Source organism: Falco biarmicus, chromosome 8 (assembly GCF_023638135.1).
Source record: "Falco biarmicus isolate bFalBia1 chromosome 8, bFalBia1.pri, whole genome shotgun sequence".
NCBI lineage: Eukaryota > Metazoa > Chordata > Aves > Falconiformes > Falconidae > Falco > Falco biarmicus.
In genome coordinates this window covers 25,774,553-25,801,900 of record NC_079295.1, presented here as the reverse complement: position 1 = coordinate 25,801,900, position 27,348 = coordinate 25,774,553, and the positions used below count along the sequence as shown (strand labels likewise).

The 27,348-nt window shown below is 38.8% G+C and overlaps 1 protein-coding gene across 4 annotated transcripts in view; it reads right to left on the bottom strand.

The window, feature by feature from the left end:
- Nucleotides 1-8,443: 8,443 nt before the first annotated feature.
- Nucleotides 8,444-27,348, bottom strand: part of RBMS1 (RNA binding motif single stranded interacting protein 1) — a 148,963-nt gene continuing 130,058 nt past the window's right edge. For 2 of the 4 annotated variants that reach the window (XM_056348393.1, XM_056348396.1), the window contains exons 7-14: nt 22,518-22,633; nt 21,598-21,647; nt 21,412-21,505; nt 18,137-18,187; nt 15,880-15,990; nt 15,126-15,206; nt 13,816-13,900; nt 8,444-10,959 (exon numbers count right to left, since the gene is read on the bottom strand). In XM_056348393.1, coding sequence (XP_056204368.1) covers nt 13,823-13,900; nt 15,126-15,206; nt 15,880-15,990; nt 18,137-18,187; nt 21,412-21,505; nt 21,598-21,647; nt 22,518-22,633 — 581 coding nt within the window. In that variant the 3' untranslated portion in view covers nt 8,444-10,959; nt 13,816-13,822. The other 2 variants (XM_056348395.1, XM_056348394.1) reach the window with 2 other exon arrangements.

The following is a 27,348-nucleotide window of genomic DNA, read 5'->3' as shown; positions in this document are numbered from 1 at the left end:
AAATACAGATTAGTCATGTAGCTTTTCACAGTGGCTCTTAGATTATAGTCTGATTGCTTCTTGTTCACTGTAAAGAGTAGCCTAGTTTAGTGGTGGTAACTCCTTTGCCTTTCTCCTTTCTTTTCAGCAAGTTCTCCTGAGATCATGCAGTCAGCTATACCAAAACTCGTTCAATAAGGAGTGTGAACTACGGAAAAAATTTAACTGGCACAACTAAGGTGCTTTTGGTTCTTAAAATTCAGCAGTGAACACGCATCACAAACTGACCTTCATGCTCTGGACACTCAGCAGATCTGAAAATAAAGTTCTATGAGAGATGGATGCTTAAAATCAATGTCAGAGATGCAAGACACTTCTGTAAGCATTAGCTTTAATGATTAGCAGCCGGATAATATTGATAATGAATGACAACTAGTCAGATGTGCCTCAGTTTTGTCTATGAGCTGGAAATACTGTTCTGAAAGAGACAGAAACAAGCTTAATCACTGAAAGCCGCTAGTTTTTAACTCCTCCTATACAGCTTAGCTAGTTACCCCTTAAAAATCAAAAAGCTGTTACTTATGAAGTGGACAACACAAAATGTATCTTCCTCCTTTTGGAGTTAATGGAAATCCTGCAGCTTACTTCTGTGGAAATACAGGTTGGTTATAGAGTGATTTTTTCAATATGTGAACATGAATTAAATAGGAATTTACAGAGCAGACAATATGGGCTTGAACCTGCTCTTCCTTGGAACAACTTTTTGACATTTTGTTAATATGAAACTACGCTAAAGCTTTAACAGACCCAAACCCATTTGCCAACCTGTTTCCTTAGGGAAAAGTGTTCTTATTCCTTTTCAAATCGCCATGACAGACAGCATGTTAGGGGAGGGAGCTAATTGTCCCCATTAGTCATCACCTTGTCAGGATGACTGGCAGTCAGTAGCCTTCAGGCTTGCTTGAAAAGCTAAATCTAGTTAAGATCTTCTTAAGTCTGGACTGGAGAGACACCTCTAGACCTGCTGCCCCTCAGTGACACCTGAAAAGCTGGTCCAATATTTTATGCCAGGTCTTTAATATGTCTGGTAGTTTCTTCTTCTTCCAAAGCTACTGCCAAGTACCAGGGGAGGGAACAAAAAGGAATTCAAGGTTTGAATCACAGCAGGGTCTTTTTCTAGCCTTGTTCCCCTGCAATATTATTCTTGCAAGCGATTGATGACCAGGGATATGCAGGAACAATTTGTTACTATCTAAAACAATCCACTAGGGTGCAAAATAGCCTCTATAAAAAGAGTAGCCATTTCTGGAAAAATCTCTGCTTTTTAAAGCTATGATATATTGAATGGAATTTACCATCTGAGCCGCCACAAGTAGCTGTTGGAAGCAGTTATTAAAGTAGGTATTAGGCTAGATTCGGATCTTGTGCAAACAGTTGTAGCTCCTGTGAGTACAATCACACTGACAGGCTGGTTTCAGTCCTTTAGGCAAGAGAGAGGCAAAAAAGTGAGAGACGCTAGCAGAGCATCTGCTAGTTAGATCAAAAAAAGTCTGTCTTGTTGGCAGAGCTATTGTCCTTTGGTCACACCAATCCTAATTTGAGTCCTGCTTGCAGCAGCATATAAAACCTGTGACAAACATAGTCATGCTGATATTGAGGTGGATGCCAAAAGAAGATAATCACAAGTACTCAAGACTGCAAAGAAAAAAGAAAAAAACACAGAGAAGGAAGGCTTTCGGGTCTGAAATTTGGAGAAAAAAAAATAAATTTGGATTTGCGTCTTTTTCTCCCTGAATTGCATACAACATAAAAAGCAATACTCAAAAATTGCAAACACACGCCTGGATCAGATCCTTTTCCAGAAATTCAAGTCTGTGTCTGTGCACTGTTTAGCCTAAGGCTAGGGCGTATGCAAAACAGAGAAATACTTTATATTTCCAGACTTACAGTATTTTTATTCATGACTGTCTATGAACTGTCCTATTTGTTCCGGTTGCTCTTTGGGTCTTTTATTGTGCCCGATACTGCAATTTGGCCTGGTCCAGAAGTAATTCATCTAATTACTTTGAAGAGTGACAAAATCCCTGGCAGAGATTAACAAACGCTTCTTGTAGTCCACATCTAAAAGCCAGATTGTGCAGGTCAGAGTCTCTGGCCTTGCCTGGGGCACTGATGATGCAGTGTAAGGCTGAGTGTCCAGCAGAACCAGAGGTGAACACAACTGTCTGAAACGCATGGACAAGCCGATTCCCCTTCACCAAAAAGGATGCTACAAAAAGCTTCCGAGACTTGATGCACCAACATCCTCTGTGGGTTATGCTTGATTTATTTGTTAAATTCAAGCCGTATTACAGATAGAGACAAGACAGTAAAAATAACTGTTTCTGTTGTCCGCTCCTCTCACCTTGCCCATCTGTACTAGTAATCTGGATAGATACATAAGAAGTGTCATCTTTAATGACCACTAAAAGATTTTCTTTTTTTAACTTTCCAAAAATGAGCAGCCTTTTCCACATCACCCCAAATACTTTGCATGGTTTTGTAGCATAGATTTTTCATTTAGCCCCCAAGATATTAATTTATTTTCAGAGCTTTATTTACTTCCTGAAAAGGTATTTGTTTCTTTTATGCTGTGTTTTGAATGAATACATTTTCAATTGTCTTGGCTCTTATGAAGATAGAATAATAATAAGGAAGCTCCCAAGAGTATATGCAAATAGACTGGCTTTGAGTTAATGGGAAAAAGGTTTCTCGCTCTGGCCTGGGTTGAATCTTTGCAGACTGTTTGACTTCTCCAGCATTTCCTTGCTGTTTGGCTTCTCTTGTGTTCGTCTGTCACATACAAGCTACTTGTCAATTCTCCCTGACCCTGCCTGGAGCACTTGTGTTTTTGGTGATGCTGTGGTTTTGATTAGATTTTTTTTTTCCCTTCCCCGCCTGCTGTGCAGTGAAGGCACCCTTATGCATTTCATTAACCAAAGGAAAATTACAGCTTTTTTTTTTCCTCTGATAAAGACAACCCTATCACTGTCTTAATGATGAGTAGAAACATTATTAGAATGTGAGCACTTGCATTTTATTATGCAAAGGCAGGATGAGGTTTTGCTTTTAATAACAGGTATCATAAATGCACCCTAATTACCTACTATGAATGGGAGTTCACATTTTTAATTATTTCAGTTTATAACGAAGATGCCCCCTGGTGGCTGCAAGATAAGATGTGATTTAAGCTCTAGGGTAAGAGCAGCAGCAGTGGGACAGCTGGGGTGCGGGGGTCTCCCCGCTCTGTCCCTCTGACAGCACTAGCAGCCAAGGCAGCACCAGGGAGGCAGCCTGAGCCCGGGCCAGCACCCTCTGAGCCCCGGGCTCTGCACTGCTCACCCACCTGCACGAGTCCGATTGAAAAAGGATGGGTCCCAACAGCTGCGTTTGCTGATGCACACAACATTGCCTAGGAAATTAATTGCAGCCTTGAAACAGGGCAGCGCCACGCACTGCAGGGCTGATCAGATGATCACCATCTGGAATAGATGAGCTGCACATATGCTTACTGTAATACACGCAATGGTATGGTTTGTCCTAAATTGCTTTCCCAGAGATGACTGGCTAGTTTCATCTGCAAAATATTTTCAGGAGAGGAATTCCTGGAACTGCTTAATTCTCTTTTTTTTTAATAACTGAAATCTGGATTTTCAACACTTAATACAAAACTTGCCCTAGAATGGACGGTAAAGCTTTGCCGTTTCTAGAGACACCACAGAAGATGGAGCCAGGCCACTCTCTTAAATACAGTTTACTAAGCAACAAATTAAACCCCAAGGGTTCGCACTCCCGAACGCAAGCTTACTTCCCTGCTGCTGTCTTTGTTCAGTAACTTCTGTGGCTCAGGGGCTCACAGCACAGGGGCTGCACAAGTGGCAATGCGCCTTTTACTACGTGGAGCCTGCGACTTGCCGATGAGCTGCCTCCTTCCCACTCCCGTATGAACCCTCTGCCTACTGACAGCTGGAACTCGTGGAACTACAGGACGTGCACAGGGCAGGGCTGAAGGAGGTCATGAACTCGCGATATACGCAGCTGGTAACTTCCAGAGCGTTTTATTCTACCTAGCTACGCTGGCCTCTCTTAAAGCTGGTTGAAACCTGGTTTTCATTCTCTTCTGGCAAAGACTGCAACCCTTGGAGCTCTGTGAATACCCACTCCTCCAGCTGCACTTGAACGATGTTTTTTGGACATGAGGAAGACCTGGAGTATGTCACCTCGCTGCAGCCCCTGCCACGCGCCTCCCTCCCCTCTCCCAGTGCTGTAGCTGCCTGTGCACGAAGGCCCAGCTCTGATCCAGCCCAGCTGCATAACCCGGCTTCAGACTGCTGAAAAAAAGCTGTGAGAAAGTCTGTGGAGAGAGAAGAAAGGTAAAATTACAGACAGAGGTAGAGCTGTTGGGACAGGATTGCCAGTAGCTCAATGATTCAGGAGGAAAAGCAGCAACATGGAAAGGTTTAAAATCCAAAGGAGGAAAAGAGCAAGGCTAGTCAGGAAGCATCAGGTCGGTGCGTTGGGGCAAGCCGTCATTGCTGGGGGCACTGACGGAGCCTGGCAGGCGATGGAAGTGACAATGCTGAGGGTTTGCTCTGGAGCGCTGCAGGGACTGACCGTTCCCCTCCTGCCCCATGCCTGCCTGGCCAGCAAAGCCGCCCCGCGTACCTTGCTGGCTGAGCACGGCGATGCTCAGCCTAATGGCTTGTGAAATCCTACCTCGCTTTTCTGTGGGCTAGTCAATAAATAACTACTCCATGTGCCTAGTTATGGATATTCTGCTTACAGATTATCTTTGAGATTGGGTAAAGGTACCCGAACAAACTGATACAAAAGCCAAGCTGTAACAAATAGCAGTAAATACATTTTCCTATCTTTTACATTCACTGGAAGGCAAAAAACAATTAGCAGAGTGTTTTCTCATTGGTGGAAAACTATTTCTTATCATGGAAAGACAAGTCGTTTTCTGTTTGTGCCTGAAAAAAGCTAACACTATTTACCAAAACATTCTATTGATTAGTAAATTTTCTCCTGGCTGCCTTTTAAAACATTGTTTTATTCCATTACCCTTAAGTGCTTCACAGATATTGCTTAAAAACATCAACCCTGCGTGTGAATTTCCGGTGGGGAGAATTCCTACTGAAGATGACTTCTTTAGGATCAGCAGAGCGTACACACAGAAATAATTTTCCAAATGTTTTCTCCCTTGGTAACACTAGCAGGCTAGCCTCTAAAACAATAAAGCTACTTAGAAAGCTGCCTGAGCAGGTTGATCTGAACATGTGTGCATGTGAGAAGTCTTTAGGGTGCCACATACCTTCATTCTTTAAGTTCTCCAAAAATCTCTTTCTATCCCAGTGAAGCTGTCAAAAGAGATAAGTTTATTCAGCTGCAGGGAGACTGATGAAACACAGCAGAATTCAGAACACCACAGATTCTGAGCACTGAGTGAGGGGATACTGTTGAAAAAGGCAAGGTAACTTTAACAGTTAAAGCTTGCCTGTTGACATGCTGTCCTTTCTTCTTGGACATGGAAAAAAAAATCCAGTAGTATTTTCCCGTGATATGATTCCTTCTTTACTGCAGAAACGGGCTGCACAGGTTTCTCAGATGGTAGATGCAGTTAGAGCTGTCCTGAAAAGGAAAGACTGACTCATTCCACACGCAGGCTTTTACACACTCCCTCTGGTCACTGCACTGTAAATCTTTGCTGTTCTGACATCAGCTTGGCTTTTCTTAGTAGCTGAAAGAGAAGTTGCCAAACAGAATAGGTTTTTTTATCCTAATCCCTATTCTGGATAGAATTAATGGACCAAGTCTGAAAGCCAAAAGCCTCAGATTTGTTTGGGTTAATCAATGCCAGAATTTGTTGGCTAGGGAATGATACAGATGATCTTTCACAGTTGAAAGAGTACGTCAGTGTTGCAAGTGTTTGGAAGGTAACAGCATACACATCTTAAATGCCACCAAATAACACATTGGTTTTTGCAGTAAGACGCTGCTGGACAGGATAGGATTGAGTATCCTATTCCAAAGCATGTGAAAGTTTGCAAATAATTTTGGAGTGGTTGATCAAAGCAAAAAGAACAAGTGCAGCAAAGTGTGCACAGGAGGAGCAGGAGTACAAACTCATATAAATATTCTGACACATAAAATGCATTTCTCATATCATGTTGCTGCAGAAAGTAAGGTGGCACAGTTTTTGTCAATCACCAAGTTTGTCTGGTATGGTGGATGTACCACAGCATAAATTAAAACTAGAAGAGGAGAGCAAAGCATCACTTTTTACATATTTTTCCTTTTCCTGAGAAAAACTGACAAGAGTACAAGGAAGAGTGCTCTAGACTGCTCTGACCTACTCCACGAATTTTCTAGCCCAATAGATGCAAACAGTTATTAGCAGGGCTCAGCTGATAACAGTACTTTGTTACGTTGTTGCTAATGCATTGATTACACTTGTCTTGCACCTGCCCAGTGTAGCTAGTTTAGAAAACGAAGAAAAATAAGATTTTATTCAGGGCCTAAAGAAAGGCTACTTTCTAATCACTAACAACCAACAAACAATAGGGTCTGTGCATGGCCTTGCACAAAACATTTGTGCCTGTACAAAATCACCCAACATGAATATGATGCTTATCAGTATTTGTTAACAGGTCAAAAAATATATTAACATCACGTTTGTTAGTAGAGTTCACAACAGGTTGTGTGCAAGAGGATGGAGTCAACATTTGAACAAGCCGCTTGGTAATAAATATGAATTTTATTATATATAATAAAAGTATATTACATAAAGACATTGCATTATTGCAGATTGCCTGATAGAAATGATACACACAACCTTATTATATCAGGCAAAAGGTACTAATCTGAAAACATTCTTATCAAATATATTTGGAGTTACAGTAAGAGAGCCAAGTTTACCATAGGGCTAATTAGAAAAGCAAATAGATAGCAAAAAGCCTTTCCAACCTCAATTATTCTGAGTCTATGACATATAATTTTTGTGAGGTAGTATTCTCACTTAATTCAAAAAGACTGTTTATTAATCTGAGTTATTAATTCAGTATGGTGGTGAACAGGAATAAAGTAACAAAACCCTTTGAAAGTTCCGTATTCATCCCCTCATCCATTGCATTTTAGACAGGCAACATACTGCGCCAGTATTTAAACTACCCCAGAATGGTTAAATGCTATTTTTTTCAGTTACAGGATTATAAATGTGTTTAGTAGCACACAGCGCAAGGTTTTTTCCCCTCTTTGTTAATAATAACAGCCACCATTGTCAAGGATGTCTTTATTGCATAAGCTAATGCAAATCAAGTTCCTAACCTCTAGGCGAGTCCCTTTTGCTAGCTCCACTGCAAACACGTTTACGGTCGGTATCTTGCATTAGTACCATGCGCCCGAAAGCTTGGGCCGCGCAGTGCCTGCAGCGGAGCCCAGCACACCCAGCCCGCAGGCTGCCCGGCCGCCCGCAGCTGTGGTGGAGCCCTTGGCATATGTCACAACCAGCTGTGTCATGTCAAGGGCTGTCTCCCCAGGGGGGGAGGCTTCTCCAGGGGGGCACCGCCTGCAGCAACCAAGCCTCCCCTTTGCCTCCCCGGTACCCGCGGCGAGGTGCAGGGGCCCGCTGGGTCACCCAGCCACTGCTCCCTGTCACTGGATTGGGTGCCCACAACTAGGTCAGAGCCCCTCTCATGCCACACACATCAATACAAAACCACATCGAGGACCATGCAATCGGTAAAGCATTTGGCTGAGGAGACACAATAGTTTGTATTTTCCTCTTTCTTTCCCAAGCCTCACTTTGGGCGGAGAAGTCCTCTAACTGACATGCACCATCAGCAGTAGTGATCCTGCCAAAAGGATAATAAACCCAGAGATTATCTTTAAAGAAATAAAGCGCTTAAAGATAGCAGCTGGAAAGCAAAACTCGGAATCGTTTTGAATTCCAGTGAAGTATCACCTCTGCTCTCCCGAACCGGGTGTGCCAGCCAACACCACGGCATGTGGGCAGACAAAAGCACTTTTACGCAGCAGATGTTCAACGCACGAACTACCAAAGTGACCCTCCATCTCCACCGTTACTTCTAGAAAACTGGCTTGCATTTACAACCACAGCATGCAGGCCTGGTGACGTACAACTCTCTGTGCAGGCTGACACAGAGGACAAGAGACTTTTTGCATTCTAATCGGACATTTCACCATCTATTTTCCGCACGTCTTTTCCCGTTTTGTCTAAAAGAATAAGTGACTTTGTAATGTAGTTTGAAAGAATTAAAATTTAATTTTAACGAAACACAGAGGAGGGAAAAACCCAGACTGTAAAGCAGAAAGTAACTCTGGCTAATTCAAAATAAATGCAAAGGTTTTACCACAACCTGTTTGGGTTTTCCCTTGAGGAAGGGCTGAAGGAAAAAGACAATACTTTTTCATTTTTTTGGATCTTTTTTATTCAAAAGTTTTCAAAGAAATAAAACAGAAAAAAGCTAACAATCTAATCAAATTTACAGTTCAAAAATGTCTTTTGGCGTTTAACAACAAGTCCTAGGAAACAAAACTACAGAGTTATCTTGAACCGGACAAATAAGTTACCACTGGCAAGTTTGTGGCACTAGTAAAACAAAAATAAAAAATTAACTCTCTTGATCATATAGATATCTCTATGAAAATCTTTTTTTTTTCAATCTGTACAAAAGGTCTTTCTTCATAAATTAATTTTTTATAATTTAATGGCTGTCTACTATGTGATGTTTAAGTAACTGATTATTTCTTTATGTACAGAGGTTAAATTTCCCAAATCTTACCCAGACAATGAGTATGGCACTTAGTTCAGACATTTCTGGCAGCAGCTCTTCCCTCCCTCTAACACAGCTATCATACTGCAGTTTTAATTAACGCAAAAATATCAAGTAGTGAGAGATCCAGGCTTGGAAAGTTACCAGATACAGGCAAGGTGCTGCAGGAAGTCTGGACTTTTTACAAAGCAGTAATATTCCAGGGAGCATAGAACCAATAATACCACAACTTTTTAAAAAAAGAAAAAACAAAAACACATCTCTTATGACTATGTATTTCACTAGAATCTACACTTCTCAGAGCAGCAATTTACTTTTGAAACTATGAAATGTCACCGACATCTATACTCCAATACTCACACAAAATTTAAAAACTAAAAAATACTTGAAAGAAACAACTGCTTAGCCCTAGCTCCTGAGCTAGGATGATTTGGTCTGTGGAAACAGGGAGGGCCAGCAACCTGTCCCAATACAAAAGGAAATAAACTTTGAGGTAGATAACTGATCATATACAGCTGACCAGAGAAGTACACAGTTTTGGAAGACAACTTAATTCATCGTTCGATTTAAAACATATGCAATTGTAATAAAGAGCTTTAGTAGCAGTGAATTATCTAATATGTGAAGTACAAATAACTGTGTATTTATGAATCAGGAATTTCATAGTTTCAAAATTGGTTTTCTTTACACTTAACACTTGTAGTGATGATGTAAAGTGTGGCACTGCTTGGATCCAAGTCTTCCTTCATGCTTTTGTGTCCATACATCAATTAAAATTATAAAACCTAAATGCAAATGTACAAAAAAGGCACATTCTCCTAACCGCAAACTGGTCCGGCAAAAATAAAGAGTACAGAAGACGTAATGCTGAGACAAATCAGAATTATTGGTTACTGGCTCTTTGTTCTTTGGTAAAGTTACCTTTTAAAAGTGCCAAGTCTTTTTATTTTTATTTACCTACTATAGAGAGCTAGTACCCAATCAATTATGCTTCTACTTACATCTCAGCGTATGTTTGAAAACGAGTCCTTTAGCTTTTGCCATTTTGCTGTAATAGCAACTTTTCTGTTTGCTAAGTCTCAGCACAATCCTCATCCTAAAGCACTATCATTAGTATAAAGGAAGGACAAAAACATTCGGTGATATCTCCACCCCAAACTCCCTACTTTACCTATGCTAAAACTAGAACATCAAGTTAGTTTCTGAAAAAAGGCAAAAAAAGATTTTACATGGCATCATACAGCAGAGTTCCTAAATCATTCAAACTACCAGAGGGAACTATTGGCATATGGCCTTACAAACAATTTATCCTATTAAAATTTCCCCAGTCAGAAAATGTGTTTCACACAAAACATTTTTTTCCCCTCTTGCATTTCACTACCTTACATATTATGTGAAAAATCATTAAAAACACTTACTACACATTAAAAAAGCCAAATTTTCAGCAACTTTTATTGACTACCTTTAAAAGCCCTATGCTGCTGTTTTACAAGGCATAATAGACCAGCTCATTTGGTCAAAGCATTCTACACCATTAGTTTGGACTACTTACTGAAACAGCTACAGCATTGAAAGATTTAAGGCAAATTGGAATTCATAGAAAAGGATAAGACACTTCACACTACATTAAAAGAAAAACAGAAAGCTAAAAGACCAGACACTATAACTGCAACACTGCACTAAAGCAACACTCACACACTGCAAGCACAGAACATCATCTTAGATGTTTTACTATTTTTAAACTTCAGAAAACCCATTTCATACAATTAAAAAAAAAAAAAAGAAATAAACAAAATAAAAATAAACCAAAACACAAATTCTGTCATGCACATGAATAAATCTTCGTGGTCATCTGTGCATACCCAGAAATTTGAATATTTTTTTTTGCGTCATAACACTTGATAAAAATTTTTTTTTTTTACTAAAATAAACCTGTTCATGGGAACAGCTACTAGATGAATTTAAGGTTTTTCTTATGCACCTTATAGAACTTATAGCAAAAATAGTTTTAGTTGATTTCATTATAAATAACATTTTCAAGAACCTGTGCAAAACTGTCAATAATTCCTAAAGCACAATTGATCAGTAAAATCCATGATTGTTTCAGCCTTTGCACCCTTCTCCAGGCCAGGTCAACACTGGACATCTGTAACACAGAAAGGTCAGAGCTAGAGCAGAGTTACAATTGCGCGCTTTTTTTCTAATGTAGCTGTCCATAAAACTAAATCATTTCCTATTTTAGACAGCTGCGAGAAGACCAAGTGACTCTGAGTACAAATCTGCAAAGTAACACAGGCAGCAGTACAGGTGCTTGGCCCTTCCCAGGATAAGGCTCTCCGCCAGGATACAGCCTGTGTTCTATTTTCCCCCACTCTCTCTCATTCCCGTGCAGCGTGCAGAGCTCCCACTGGGGAACCGTGCGACTGCATTCAAAGCTATTCCCTTCTTTGTCGTTCTGTTATTATTGTTTCGTTTTAAATGACCAAAAGTGGGTGAGTGTATGAGCTTAATCCTGAGGCATCTCCAAGGCTTTTGATCTCTGGAAAAGGAACACAACTTTCTTTTGGTGCAGCCTCGGGCAGGCTATGTGCAACGCCTAATGCAGAGACAGCTACTGTACCTCCACCATGGCTAATACTTAACAGCAATTCAGGGCTCATCAAATTTGAAGGAAGACTTCTGAATTTACTGTATAGACTTACATTGCCATATGGGTTTAAAAAAACATCCAGCTAATGAAAAAAAGTTAAGACAATTTTTTAATTTCTCAAGGCAAGACAAAGTCTGGTATTTTAAGGCTTGAAGAATTATAATGGGCTACTTTTCAAGTCCCTTTGACTATTTTCACATAGTAGCAACTTTCTGAAAAGAAACTATGAAGTTATTAAATGTAGACACTAAAGGAAAGATGCTGGGTATTTCTGATTGACTGCGTTCACTTACACAAATGTGCTAGTTGTCATTTACTGTTATTTATGGCAATATGCATACCAACTTTTAATAAGACGCTCCCAAAAGTGCCGCATGTGTATTTATAAAGAAGTTTCAGTTTGACAATAGTCACAAAGCGATAATAATTAAGAGGTTGCACTGTTCCCTGTATTTAGGGCAAGAAGTAAATCAATTCCCTCCCCTTCACCTGTCTGAAAAATGACAAGTACCAACATATTCCAAGGACAGAAATACCAAATGCCATACTCTGAGGCTGAAATCAACTGAGTAATATTAACTCTCCCCACGTGCCCACTGCCACAGCCACTGCTGACATAGATTTCGCTGGCTCCTCCTGCATATCAATACAGGTAAAGGTACTTCTCTGCAGCATAAAATATGTGGAGGATTGGCTTACAGCAAACGGACAGAGTTGCTCACAGAGCTGGGTATTCTACACAGTCTCATCATTACAAAATGTGTCTCACGTGGCAGCACATCTCATCCTTTCAGGAGACTAAACGCTGCTCCTCCTCCCTGTCCCCAGTCTATGGGAAAGATGCAGACAGGCTGGGAGAGAAAGGCAGGACGGGGAGATGACACGCCGGATTACACTTTGCTGTCTATCACAGATCTCTATTGGTAAGGAGGTTTTATGTGCCCACAAGGAAGACTTAGGGCAAAACAAATAATTCCTTGAAAAGCGGTTAACACCAGCCAACAGCCTTGGCATGGGAAACGAGTGGTAGCCATGATTTTAACACTAGGAGATGAGTAACAAGAAGGGTCTGTGGCTTTGCTTTCTCCTTGCCCTGGAAGCAAATCAAGGATGTGGGCTTTCTCTAGATACCAGCATTTGGCCAGACTACAATAATAAACACAGGTCATATGTCATGCCATGCAGACTGTGCCATCTGTTGAACGTGCAAAGTTTCCCCATTGGTTTGTTTCTATCTTTACATCCTTGAACATGTAAGAAGTTGTTATGCCAATAACGGGGATGAGAGCCGTGCCGTCAAACAGCACAGCGGACCTGCAAAATCAAAGGTAATGCCAAAATGTGTGTACTGGTAGATCTATACATTTTAGGGAGAATATGATACAATTAGGAATTCTTCGCACATAACCGATTATGATTTTTGAGTATCTAATAAATGCTGTGAGGGCTGTAGAAAAAGCCTTTTAGGATGGCCTCTAGCACGTTATTGCAGCTGAATGGAATTTTTCAGTATGAGGTCTTACAAAATCTGATAAAAAAAACTATTTAGTCAAGTTACCTGGCTTACAAATCACTCGGAAAAAGATGAGTTAAAGGAAGAATTAAATTCCAGAATTATAAAACATGGAGGATGGAAAAAGGAATGGTTACTGCAAACAATATTTTAAGGATGGCAATCTACAGAAAGCAAAAATTCTGCATGGAAGGAGTTCGGGTAAAACTAATGAGTCATTAGCAAAGAAAGGCCATGCAAGCAAAGCCGGAGGAAACCTAAAGGAGGAAAGTAGAAGTCTGGAATTAGAGCTGAACAAGGACATGGATTAAAAATTAATAGATAAAATTCTGGACCAAATAGCCTTTTCCTCGAAAAAAAGATGAGCAGGCAAGTTTTCAGGGGAAAAGGTCAGCAAGGATTCCTACCAGACCACCCCCCTGCCTGTGGTCTGTAAGTCAGTTGCAAAGCTGCTTCCAAATCTTACATGTACCACAGAACTAGAGGATATTATACCTATAAATACAGCTCCCTTTACCATTGTGATTCTCATATTTTTGCACTAATTCATTGTTATTCTTGTATACAGCATGCTGCCAAGATGAACAAATTAAAATCCAACATAATCCAGTTATGCTATAGAGAAATTATTAAAACACTATTACTCATAATTCATTAACTCACTTTTGGAACCTGTGCTTCCTTTCCTGGCCAAGTTCAAATTAACTTCACTGTCTGTCCCCAGATATTATCAGTGTTATATTTATAGGACATAAAAAAATTTTCAATACAGAGTACTGTAAGTTATGAAATAAAACATCTTTGAATTCACATCTTTCATGTGACAGGATGAACCCTACCTCACAGTTACTTATTTTGCTGATACGTATATGGAGAATGGTCACTGGACGTCTCTACTGTAACCTGCTGTTGACCACTGGCTTCCTGAAAACAAAAATTAAGACAAGATGTGAGACACAAAATCAGGCAGCATTATCTGCAATCTGTGTTTCCGTGTGACCCATGCAATTAACAGTCTTCAAATCTGAAGTCTTTCTAACATTTCTCAAGTGGGGTATTCCAAACTTGAGGTGTTAACTTCGCAATGATTTAAATTTCAGCAAACAGAGAAATAAAACCTTGTATTTCCTCAGCTACTTTGATGACAACTAAAAAAAACCACAAACCTTTGACATTATAGAAATAAATATGCAGAGTGAGCAAATAACTGCTAGTGTATTTTCTACCTGCAAATGCAGAAGAGCATTCTGCCCCTGTCCTTTTGAGGGGCAGGGAGAAGAACAAGATCTACTGACCACATGTACAAACACTATCAATTTGAGTACCATGCTGCGACTGGCACTACTGCAGCACAAAGAATTGTAGCTGGGACTTCACATGCAGCCTGCCCAGAAACCAAGGAATTCATTCAGCTGACGGTGCTCTGATCAACAGTGCAATCAGCTAATTACTAAATTCCTTTTCCAACCCACACGGGCAGATGCATGAACTGGACCAAACAATTTCTGGAGTTTCTGGACAAATAGACTTTGAAACAAAATGTTTTTTCCTACAGTCTCTTCCAGAGCCTGTCTCGCACTCATTCTGCACACAAGAGCTGCAGCATACCTTGTCCAACTCCTCTGTTAAGGAAATACTGATCTATGAAAGGGTGTAAGGTAAGTCAAAACAGCAGACAAACTATTGTCTACCATTTAGTTATGCTCTTCAACTGGACCTGTAGAGGGGTTTATTAGGCAAATGTGCATGGTATCCTGAGACGCCAGGGTAAAATTGGGATCCTCTTCAAAAAGTTACAATCATGGTCTGTTTGCAGAGAACTTTGCTCACAGGAGAACTAAATGAAAGACCAACTTGTTCCTATTAGAAGTTAGGTTTCAAAAACCACAAAGTTCACCTGAGCTACACTCTTACGAAGACTGCTCCAAGCGCTCCAAGTACTGTAGTGCTACAACTACATGTCATTCTTTGTTATAGTACTAGTTATGTTAGTTTACAATAATGACACTTTATAGTTTTAATATACTTTGTATCCACAGAAAATTCACAGTTACAATGTTAGGCTTTCAAAAGTGGTTTTCCTAGGAAAAAAAATATCTAATATCCTATTCATGTCTCTTACCTCTGGTCTTTTATAAAATATACTGACCTCAACAGGAACCGCTGCTGTCTGAACATGTGTATATTGGGGTATGTAGGCTCCTTGCATAGCTGTTGTGGCTGGCATGTACTAGAAAGACAGAGAGTCCGTTAAATTGAGTTAAAGCCCAATGTAAATTCAAGAGTACTCAAAATATCTATCATGATATTGTTTAATAGATAGTGACTGTTTCCCTAAAGCAATGTATATGAGGGAAAGACCTTTGTGTCTGAAATCAATAGTCTTTTTGGAAAAGTGAGATACCTGTTTTGACAAAACTCAAATTTAGACTTCAAAGACTAGGTAATGGGATTTACTTCTCTGTAAATCTCAATCGTCACCTTTTCTTTCTTTTATTTCTATTTGCTCAGGGAAGAAGAGTATTTCCATTTAGAAGCTAGCTTGCATGTCTTCTGGTTTAGTTTCTGTTCCACACTTTGTATAATTTTCTGCAACTCTGATCTCCTGAAGAGTTAAAACAACTATTTTTTCTTTTTCAATACAACTCTGGAGTTACCTCCTGGGTTCCTTTCATTTACTTTGATCTATTTTTATTTACTCATTTCCAAGTTCTGATCAGCTAACAGACTGAATAAAACTTCTGAGTATGATTTAAAAAGAGATAGGTTTTAATATTTTATTGGATGAAAGACTACTTAAAGGATTACTTATTTTCTCCCTGCAAGCTGCACATGCGTACTGTGATCTACACACAGTTTTTTCTACTTGTGTAAGTTCTATTTTGTATTAAATTGCTACATACTGTTCCAGTACTGCCTAATGAAAGATGACTCATCTGCTGTGTCAGAGGGCTTATCATTGATGCAGGCTGTAGTGACATGGTGTGGTCCATGGAGGGAGTCAGTACAGCACCCTATTAAAACAGAAAGAAAGAAATGGTTGCGGCAACACGCAGATTTTAATTACATTTTTGAGTCAAGAGCCTAAGTATGGGCTGTCCTTCTGAGCGATACACCACAAAACCCCTCCTCGATCCCAGGCACTGACTCAGGAAGCAGGTCTGGGGCATTCTGAATATTCTGCTCGAGCAGATGCATTTTGCACAGTTTGGTAATGGGGTAAGAACTGCACTGACCTCCTCCTGAATATGCTGACGTACAATGCACTTAAGACACCTGCTGAAGACACTTCATAAACCATGAGTTGAACCAAATGCTAATTTTAAAGCAAAAACCTGCACATGTTACCAGGTATCAATTCATTTCCTTAAGCTTTGGAATTTCAGGCTTCAGGAAGAAACTTTTATCTCACCTTTAGGAATGGAAGCTTTGGAGGAACATTTGTCTTAGGAGAATTCTACCTGTCACATGTGATGTTCACACCCAAGACAGCTGCCCTACCTAATGGCTGGTTTCATTAGCACACAGATTTTAGAAGAATGGGTAGCAATGCTGATTCTTTGTCTAAATGCTGGCTACTGTGACGACCCTTCTATTACTCCTGTACCATTCTGTTAACTTCATTAAAAGTATATATCAAATGTTTAAACACTTCAGATTGCTAAATATGGAGGGCACACTTGCAAGGTTTTTTATGTTATCTGAAATGGAAGGTTATCAACAAATTTCATTTTACCAACCATGTTCTACAAAAACCCTTTTCTTTTCCAAATACTTTGTATGACTTATGCTTGCAGAAGTGTCAACTAAAATTGATGGAAGCTCAAAACTAACAGAAATAATTGCAGTGTACTAAAAGCCAGTATTTTGGATCAATAAATAATCCTTAAAAAGAAAAGAAAAAACCCGTACAGAATATAGTTGGAAAAACAACCATGTGATCAGCGTAGATGAAATGAGTCACAGGCACATCAAACACTAAAAGAATTTCCTGTCTGCAGACTGCAGGCTTCTCTGCAAAGCAAATGAGGAAGACAGCACAAGTCTTCACACAGGTCAAAACTGAACTTAAGTCAGGAATCTAGAGGCTCTTTTTCAGCTGTGAAATCTCATCTTGTACACCTGTGAAACTAATGCACCTTATAGCATTATAACATATCAACCTGTGTCCTTCACAGCATGATTTGCAAGATGATTTTTTACGAAAGCCTGTCTCGACAGAGAGAAAAGTTAAAACCTGTAGCGTGTGTGTGTTTAACATTGAAAAACATATACAACAACAATTAAGTGTGTGAGAGCGTCTTCAGTATCACCTTCTCTGCATGCACAAGAAGAAAATGTTCTGCCAGGAAGATTTACATTCTATAATCTGCATGGAGAGGTTAATTAAAGTCAAGACAATATCCTTTCTATATCTGGAAACAGACTTGTTTGTTAACTATAGGAGCCCATATATTAAAGCACTTGTTATTATTTGTAATGCTGATCTCAAGAAACCTAGTAAGTCTCAGATATAATGGTACTTAATTGGTAAATGACACAGATAAGAAGCAAAATATCATGGGAGAGTATAGATTAGAATGCCTGACAGTCTGGTACAGATGCCACAGCCAGAAGTGTAGGGAGACTAGCATTACTAATGAGCAGAGAAGCCAGAACAAGCTATGCAGGTTTTCTCAAGTCAGTGCCCATAATGTCATTTATATCACTACATACATCTGTCTTTCACAAATTACCCAGTCTGAACTATTCTAGGTCCATTCTAAAACCTTGGGTCTTCAGTTCCAGCCCCTGATGGGTAAACAGTATGTAAAACATTGGTGTTTGCAAAGAGCTTTTCATTTCAATAAAATAAATAAAGAGGAGGGTAAAAAAAAAGAAAAAAAAGTTTCCTCAGGATGCTGACTGGGTAACTAAGGTAACCGTCCTCATCACCTCGATACCCTGAAGGCAGCTTTCTTTTTTCCCTAATAAAATAAGGCCCCAATTCAGGTTACTATCTTTGTTTCTTTTTTAAATTTTGATCCATGACTTAATCATGATGTAATTGTCAAAACTCTGGAAGTAATTGGGCAGGAACTGGCCTATTTCCTGTTGTTTAAAGTTTGTGAAGTGTTTATACAATCAGTAACACAACAATGGAGAAGAATAAAAACTTACTGGGTGCTGCATTATATATGGTTGAGGCTGCATCCAAGAAGGACTCTGAACCTAGAACAAAATCAGTATTTTATTTTTCATTTTTGTCATTCTTGTCCTGAATACTCCAACTGAGATATAGTAATACCTTAACAAATCATGTTTACAAGCACACTCCTTATTTATTCACTTTTAAATGCAATTACTTCACTCTGTGAAGCAACATTGATTTTTGTGAAAAGGGTATTTACCTGTAAATCAGAAATGAGATTTGGAGACAATATATCACATATACCTTCAAGAACAGTACACTATGTTTTTAGGTCAGGTCTGAGTACACTGAAAGAGTTCAAACAGATGCATGACAGATTTCTGCTGTGTTGAAAAAGGAGGCATCTCCTTCTGCCTTTGAAAATCCTTTGTGGAAAATTGGAATCTCAGAAGGTATAGTGTCATTTGCCTTCTAGTGTGACTGGAATAAAATAAATTATAGAATTTTCACAAGGGAAAAAGAAACCAAGAATTCTGCTGGAATCTTGTTCCAGGAACAAGGGGAAGATTTAGGAGAATTGTTCTTCTCCAAGACATTGCAGTACATGATTCCCAAAGCATAGGAAGAGCAGAAGGTTGCGAAGACTGTTCCTGCTCTTGCAACTAGCATGTTTTCTCTCCAAAAACACTGACTACCCAAATACTTAAACTGAGGTAGGATGCCTAACTTTGCATGACAAGGTAAAGTAAAAAGAGTAAAAGGTAAACTCATAGGTTATCTGGTTACCCTAGTTAAAAAGACCTGGTTGCATCAGCTCTTTGTAAAAGCGTGCTGCAAGAAATATTAAAAGAATGAAAACATTTTCTCCCCACCTCCTGTAGGTGTATAGGATAAGGGAGGATTCTGACCTGTACCGCACATACAGAACTGACTCACTGCTGCTGCCGGACATTTAAAGTCCCTTAAACACCTCTACCATCATTCCCAGAGTCCTGTGAACAGGACAGGTAAACAGTCCTGAAAAAAATCCAGGTGAGGTACTTTGTGCAAAATAGAAATATTTCTTCCCTCCTTTTGCTACTGACTTTCAAGTCAGAGTAATTTTTTTTTCTCTTTTTCAATCAGAAAAGGAGCAAACAGGAATTAACAAATGGAAAACACTTGAACCCTCCCTTTCCTCAGGCAAAACCTTATTGGCAAAAATACTGGTACAGCCTGACTAAAGCTTTGGCTAATCTACTCATACTAAGATAGTAACTGGCTTTGTACTGTCATTTAGGTATACAGGAGTTGCAGAAACAAACTCTAGCCAAAACTTTATTAAATTTGTTTACCTTTAATAAGAATAAATCTAGGAACAGGTTATACCATGCCTCAAAGAAAAAATAAATAAATCATGCTCTTGTGATATGTCCTGTTGTGCAGATGACAGAACGCTGCAGGTTTCAGTGAGAAGGGATCAGTAATGATGATGTGACAAATATCCAAATTGTGAAACTCTTCTGGCCAAGAACCTCCTTCCTCTCCAGTACAGAATACTTCAATTTAATTTTCAACTCCTATTACTGTAGCACTTTAAGCATAATGATGTTAATAACTCCATCCACAATAATTTAAGCTCCATGCCACGTATATTGAAATCCTGGTAACAACATTCCTGGAAACATATAATTTTGTGGTCTGCCTATCTCAATAAGCCCAGAAAAATGTTACTATATTCCTAAGTATGTTTCCATGCCAACTTCCAACTTTTACTTGGATTCTGAATATCTGAAAGTCTTATATTGATAAATAATTTATATTTTAATAAAGAATAGCAGCTAATTTACTGGAATATTTTTCTGGGTAGGAACTTGTAATTTTTGAGGTATTGCTGTACAGAGCGGAATGATCCAATATACTGAAAAACAGAGTAGTAGCACTGTCTGCCAAGAGCAAACACTGTATTGCATAAGTCACCTCTGAAATTAATACAAAATTATTCCAGCTGCCCTTTACTCCAGAGTACACTGTTTTAACTCCTATATAATGCTTTCTTTGTGCAAGAAGGTGTTAGACCTCCAAACTAATATTAGACAATTCTTCCTCATTCTTCTCACCTGGAACGGGAGGGTACGTGGAAATTTCTGCGAGGGAATGCTCTGTTAGCCTTCCCTATGCTTTCTGCATAGCCTTCTGTATTCATTTTCACCCGCAGTAGGCTAGAAAACTCAGCACGTCTCTCTCACTAAAAAGCAAACAGCCTCTTCTCCTTTCTCTGACATACAGAGGTAAGAATTTTCCAAATTTACTTTGGGTTATTTATGACCCGAATCACCGATGTTTACTTCATCTATGTGTTAAACAGTAAAATGCCAAAAGAGATGATCATTTAGCTTACGCTGAGATAATTGCCACATCTCAAGTAGTAATTATAGTGCATACATCTGAGACTGCCATACTAGTTGCATTAAATGCAAGTTGTTTGTAAACCGAAACGTATGATGCCCTAAAACCGAGCATTCCTAAGAGATTTATTTCAAAGTACAAAAACTGTTCCACATCATTTTGCAGCATGTTGAACTGTTTGTCAATAACCTTTAGTGGGGACTCAAGATGACACCTATCAAAATTCCTTTTCAGGAAGCTTTGGACTGGGCTCTAAAAACAAAAAAAAACCGTGCATGATTCATGTTTTAATTTATTGTTCAAAATAAAGTAACTTTTGGGTTAGAAACACTGTTCTAGACTATTAAATGCTTTATTCCTAATGCAAAAACACTGAATTTGAATGCCAATGTAATTTGAACTCTTTTTCAAATTTCCTTCTCTAATGTCAAGCAAGTTTTTGCGTCCTTCTTAGTACAACTACATAACACAATATTGTTGAGCTTCCCTCCTGCCCTGAAACAATCTGGAGAAAAGTTCAAAAAGCATGGAGAAAGAGCTTTGAAACAGAATTTCATTGTGTCAAGAGGGTTTTAAATAAAGAATAATAATTTTAAAGATATATTATTGACATTAAAAGAACTTGACTGTGGGAAAATGAAAAATGATACATGAAATGCAGAAGTGGTTACAAATAACTTAGCCATCAGCACAAGCTAGAGACTGTTTTGCAAGACACCACTTATTTAATTGCTGTGCTTCCCGAAACAAACACACTCTTAGTTTTTAAGGCTGTCATTTTCATGCTGTTCAGCATGAAGAGGCCACTTCATTAAAATGAAACATTATTGGAGAATTCATAAAACCAGATGTAGCCATTGATAAATAAACATAAGCTCTGATGAACCATTTCAGCTACTAAGTTCTAAATACAAACCTGGTATGTGGAAACCGGAGAAGCAATATATGGCGTAATAGATGTCTGAGTGATCATTCTGTTTGCTGTAATACTGTAGGGTGATGGATAAAATCTAAAAAATGCAGAAATATTTATTAAATGTCAGTTCCGTGCGTCTTTCATAATGTAAACATTTTTCTCTTAGTGTGCCATTATTTAACATACCCATTTTGCAAAGCAGCTGTGGTTGGATCATATGTGAGTGTCATTCCAGCCTTTAAAAAAAAAAAGTGCAAAGAAAGAGTTGGCAAAATTCATTTGGATTGTAAATTTCTCTTACTCTTTCTTTAGTTGTATTATTTTTAAATGAAAATCCGTATTGAAATACTTTATTACTATAAGTTATGGAAAGGTTAATTGACAGAAGTAATTATATAGTGAAAAGAGTCACCAATACTGGCTATGAACACACGTTTCCAAGTCCCCATTATGAGGAACAAAATGCAATCTATGAAATACCTGGCTAAGAGAACATGTGTATGTCGGAGAGGCAGAGCATGAAGATGATTCTGTTAGGGTGTTGCCTACAATATATTAACTGTAAGAATGAATGGGGAGTGCTGTTTTTCAGAAGACACATTCAAATTTTCTTCTCTCATCTAGATGAGGTGTCTAGGCTTGCCAACCACAGTAAGCCTACAAAACTATTATCTTGAACATTAAAGATTCAAAAAGCTGTGACTAAAAAAAATTAATGCTGCACTGCATTAGTATAACATTGCAACGTTATGAAAATGATGTGCATTTCAGTGCTGCATAACTCAAAGGATTATTTACTACATGTAAATAAAGTTATGGTTCAGGTAGTTTTATAATATGAGAAATATCTCAGGCGTATTCCTGACTAAGTTGAAGGAGCTTTTACTGTTCACATGAACGAGACAGGATTTTGTGTTTTGCATTTTGTCTTTTTTCCTCTTAAGAAAGATACAGTTAAGTATTTCACAGAGTTGCAAACTGTCAGGTAAGAGTTGCTTGCACATTTTTAATATGCCAAAGAGCCAAGCCAAGAAGTCTCAATGCCTATCATTTTCGTAACTATTCATTATTGTACACCCACACTAAAGCTTGAAGGGAGGACTTACAAGTCTCACCTCGCCTTCTCTGTGCCATGCTCTTCCATTCTGTATATATTTATTCTGATTCTGTCTCTTTTTCTGTCCTCCATCGGCAAACTTGCACAATAAAGGTTCTGCAGGAACTGAGAAGAAAGAAACATTAGTTGAAGTAGCATTTATACACAGGTGCTGAGTGCTCCAAATGAAGTACATGTTTTAAATTATATTCCCAATATGACTTTTAAATAACACGGACTCATACTACAGCATCAACGGCTGTTCTGCATAGCACAAAGACAGCTGCCACACACGAACAGAGCATCTGGAATGCCTTATATCTTTGATTTTAAACTACTGCTGTAAAACCTGTTGGAAAGAAACATGGTCTGCATATCCCAAGTATATGTCTGTTGGTCTGGGGATGAATGAGAAGTGCCATCTGAATTCTGAGCCTCTTAGGAAGCACATCTAAGGAGAGTCGAGAATAAATCTGGCCAAAAGTCTTTAATATATTCCCCCCACCCTGTGAGGGTTTCAGTATTGTCCCAAATCTTAAACTTCTCTGCTCATCCAGAATAGCCAGAAGAGCTGGCACAATACCTCCACTTACTTTAACCAGCAGGACAGCAGGGTGGAGCAGGAACCTTTTTCTCCTGCCACCTTGCACTGAAAAAACGCCACAGCTGTCCGTTCCTTTTTTATCTCTGTTCTAAAAAGAGCACACAATGCAACCAGAAATTCTTCAAGATTTTTATCTTGTTTTTTGCATACGGTCATGAAATAGTATGATACTGTACTTGGGGGGTTTTTTTGCATAACATAATCCTGACCATGAGTCTGATTTTTAATGCAAAAATTGAACCAACGAAAAAGAGAAGTTTGCACAGTATTCTTTCCATGGTACTACCTTCAACTGCAATAGTTTCTGAGTACCTATGGCTGAAGCACAGCTCTGCTACATCAACCACACCCTCCCTAATCACAGGGTGGAAGCACTGTTACGACTTGGATGTGAACACTCCTCTGCCAATAATTCCTGACACATGAGCTGTCCAAGCTTTACCATGATACTCCTCCAGTCATTCTCTGTTTAGAAACACCTTCATGAGACACGGCTGGATCTGAAAACATGCAAGTTGCCAACTGCAGAGTAAACACACGGAGTGGGAGGGACACCCGCAAAAAAATAACCCCAAGAAAAATTTTAGCGTATCGGTATCGTGCAACAAAATCTAATAGTATAACCATGGCCAGTGCTGACGTGCTCTTTACTCTGTCTGCATTTACGAAAGGTGATTGGTATTGAAAACCTCAGAGACTTATAACCTGGCAAAAAGCTTGACTTTTGAAACTGGCACAAAACTAGCACTAATGGCCAAGTCATCCCTGGCTTTGGGTGGCATACCTAAAACACTAGCTCCGGTTCTACTGAAAAAAAAGCTATTATACCAATTTGCTGATGGACAATTTGACATTACTTTATATAAGATAGATCTCAACAACTTTGGTCATATCACACAACATTTTAATCATTCAGTTCTGTTGAAAGAAGAGGAGTTAATATCGGATGTTGTTAGTCAATATGGGTAAAACTGTCAGGTTCTGGTCTGAAATTGTTTTGACTGACTTTACACAGTGAGGAAAAGAAAAAAAATCATCAGAAAGGGAAAGCTGAGATCCAAACACAGAACTGTCTTAAATGGAAAATAAAGGTTGTTCCCCACGTTGACTATCTCTGGCTACTTATAAACTATTTCAAACCATCTAGTATTGTGGGAAGCATGTGTGACTTCCAAAATATACACCAGAAATTTTTGGATGAAGTCAAAAGAAACTGGCATGAGAACTGCTTATAAAGACATCAGAAAATACCAAAACATTTCTAACCCTGTGATTCTGTATTATAGCACTCATCGGTCGTAAATACTTTATTTAAAGCTGCATTATACTTTCATCAAAAATCACCATAGTGAATTGCACAAAACTTTTCTGAAAGCATTATTTATGCTTACATTTCCTATTATTGCCTCAAGACAGTGATTGTTTTTTTAAAAAGTCAGAGTAAACCTGTCCAACTGTCAGTAAAATGTTCATTAAAATCTACTTTAAGAATAAGTAGGATTTTTTTTGTCAGTAGGTAACTGAAAACAACTTAATTTTAAATGATGAAACATCTGTGGTGCATTGGAAATGTTCTCCTGACAAATTTAAAAAGGAAGAAAAAATGGAACAAGAACTATTCACATGTATTGGATTTTCATATGCAATATCCAAAACCTGCAGCAATGAAAAAAATTTTTCAAAGGGCATTAATTTGTGATTTGCCTGAAGTTAGTGCTCTATCTTACTGAACACAGATCTGGTCATGGGAATCCTTGTTTTTCTGACCTTCCAGCTTCTCTTGCTCCTCACTGTGTCCATAAATGAAGCCAAATGCTGTGAAAGCTCCAACTCACGTTAAAAACCCTGAAGCTGACCGTCTATTTAATACTGCCAACTGCTGTGAGAAGGCTCTGTAGCATTTGCCTTCCTTGATTCCAGTTCAAGATCTGAATGCTGATAGTGGGGACTGCCACAACTGAAAGCCTAACTGCAATTTTTGGCTGCTCTTCCATACATGTGACCTGAGGAGTACTGCATTCGCGGCTTCAAGAACACAATGACTGATGGTCATCAGAGGGAGGGTCATGAGAAGGAGATAAACCTTCATGGGAGCCAAGTATGATCTTTTGATCCCCCCCTCAAAGAATGAATGTAGCCCTCTCTTCAAAATCAAATCTGAAATTTATTTCTTCAGCTTACCTTTCCTCATATTTTTCACAAATACGTAAGATATTCTCTCTCTTGTACATACAAACGTGTGTGCATATATATCTATCAAACCAAAACACTCCAACAAGCCCTACAGACCAGTGAAGCAATCTTTTTCAGTCAGGCAATCTTTTTTCTGGTCCAGAAGAAAGGGAGAGTAATTTTTATTGTTTAATTGTTGGGAAGTGTGCAGGGCCAGTGATGAAGGGGATCATTAATCATTCACTGACTTGTCTGTATGTGCAAGACAGAGTGGCACAGCGTAACTATTCAGAGTTGCATTCACAGCTAAGAGCAAGCTGATGTAAAAGGCTACAATTTACAGTGGACTTACGCTTCTGCAGCTAAGACACCACGTTTAAAAAGCCCATGTTACTGACACTTAATGAAAACCAGCAGACACTCTCAATGGTCTGTAGATGCCTGTTGAGCTGCTGCTATGGAGACATTCTGTAACCATGAGCCTTCCCGTGCTTTAACAGGTCAGTGCTTTAAAACCTGACTGTGAAAAGTGTTGACCATCTCCTCCTGCCCTGAATCACCCTCCTCTAGGGCTAACGTTTTTACAGAAGAAAGCTGTGAATGCAGTATTAGTCCAGAAAGTAAATAATTCCTTGTTGTACATGCATTGTGCACATGTGTACATTAGAATTCAGTCTTCATTTACTCAGCGTCTACCCAAATGTGTACCAGGTGATACTATAAATGCAAGAACAAAATTGATGGTCTTACATTGGACTTTGTGTTTACACACTTGACTTTACATGGTTAATTTTATCAACTTTTCAATAAACCTTGCTTTCAGATATTAAAAAATACAACAAAATAGTTTTAAAATACTATTTTTTGATCTATTTTCAATTAAACCGCACCTTTTAGTTACATTCATTGCTTATTTTCTAGCAATATGACAAGGCATATGGGACTAAAAAAATCTCACATTAAAACATCACTTTAATGATAGAGCAAACCTGTACAGCTAGAAACTTTTACCCAGAGCTGTGAAAATTAAAAAAAAAAGTTGTGTCACACAAGATCTCAGTAGCTTTATATGTTTTAAAGCGAAACAAAATATATACTCTTCACCATCCTAACCTTCACTTAAATGCAGTGCTCAGGGTTACATTTATTTAATAACTTACACAAGGTTTAACAATTTGTCACAGGAGTATGTTTTTGAGTGGTTGCAAGTAGTATTTTTCTTTTCTATTCCAATGTTGCTTCTTAAAACTAAGCAGCAGTTACAAATGATGGGAATTAGAGCAGTAAAAAGCCTCTAATCTTTGATCTAATGTGTAAAATCTTGGTTCCTTCTGCCTTCAGTGTGACAATCAGGGTTAATACCAGCACTGTGACCTCTTGATACCCCTTAGCAGTGATTTCCAGACTGTGGTTCACAGATTATTTCTAAAGGATCTGTGACAGATAACTAAGAAATGTGAGTTTATGGTCAAGCAGCTCAAATTCACTATATAGAGATATTCAGTGCTGAACATTTTGTGAAGGTAAGCAAATAGAAAACTCTCAAAAAAACCTGCCACAAAGTAACTACTTCAAGGCTCCATTTTCACTCCTGTCCTGCACTACAAAGATGTCCATGATCAGAATCACTCCAAACAGTATTGTCTACCATACCTGGTAGACCTCTTCCTAGTCTACAACCACGAACACAGGCAGGAGCAGGGCGCTCACACCTGTCTTCAGTTTCCTCCCTAAAACAGAATCTGAGTGACCAATATCTTCACCGTTAGTGGGAAGAGGAGGGTGGGTCATGGATCACCTATGATTTTTGGACCATCGCCACAACCCACCATTCCTGAAGTAAAAACGGTATGGGCTGCTCAGCAAAAATGCTCTCTACCTTTACACCCATTAAAACAAAATCACCTAAGTTATTTTCAGTAAAAGAAGTAATAAATAATCCGTAAAGCCTATATAACAGGCATAAAACTTACGTAACTTTTTAGCTTCTATATTTTTCATTTTAAATGTAAGAGACACAAATACACTCGGACTTACACACACCTTATGTATTCTACAGCACAAC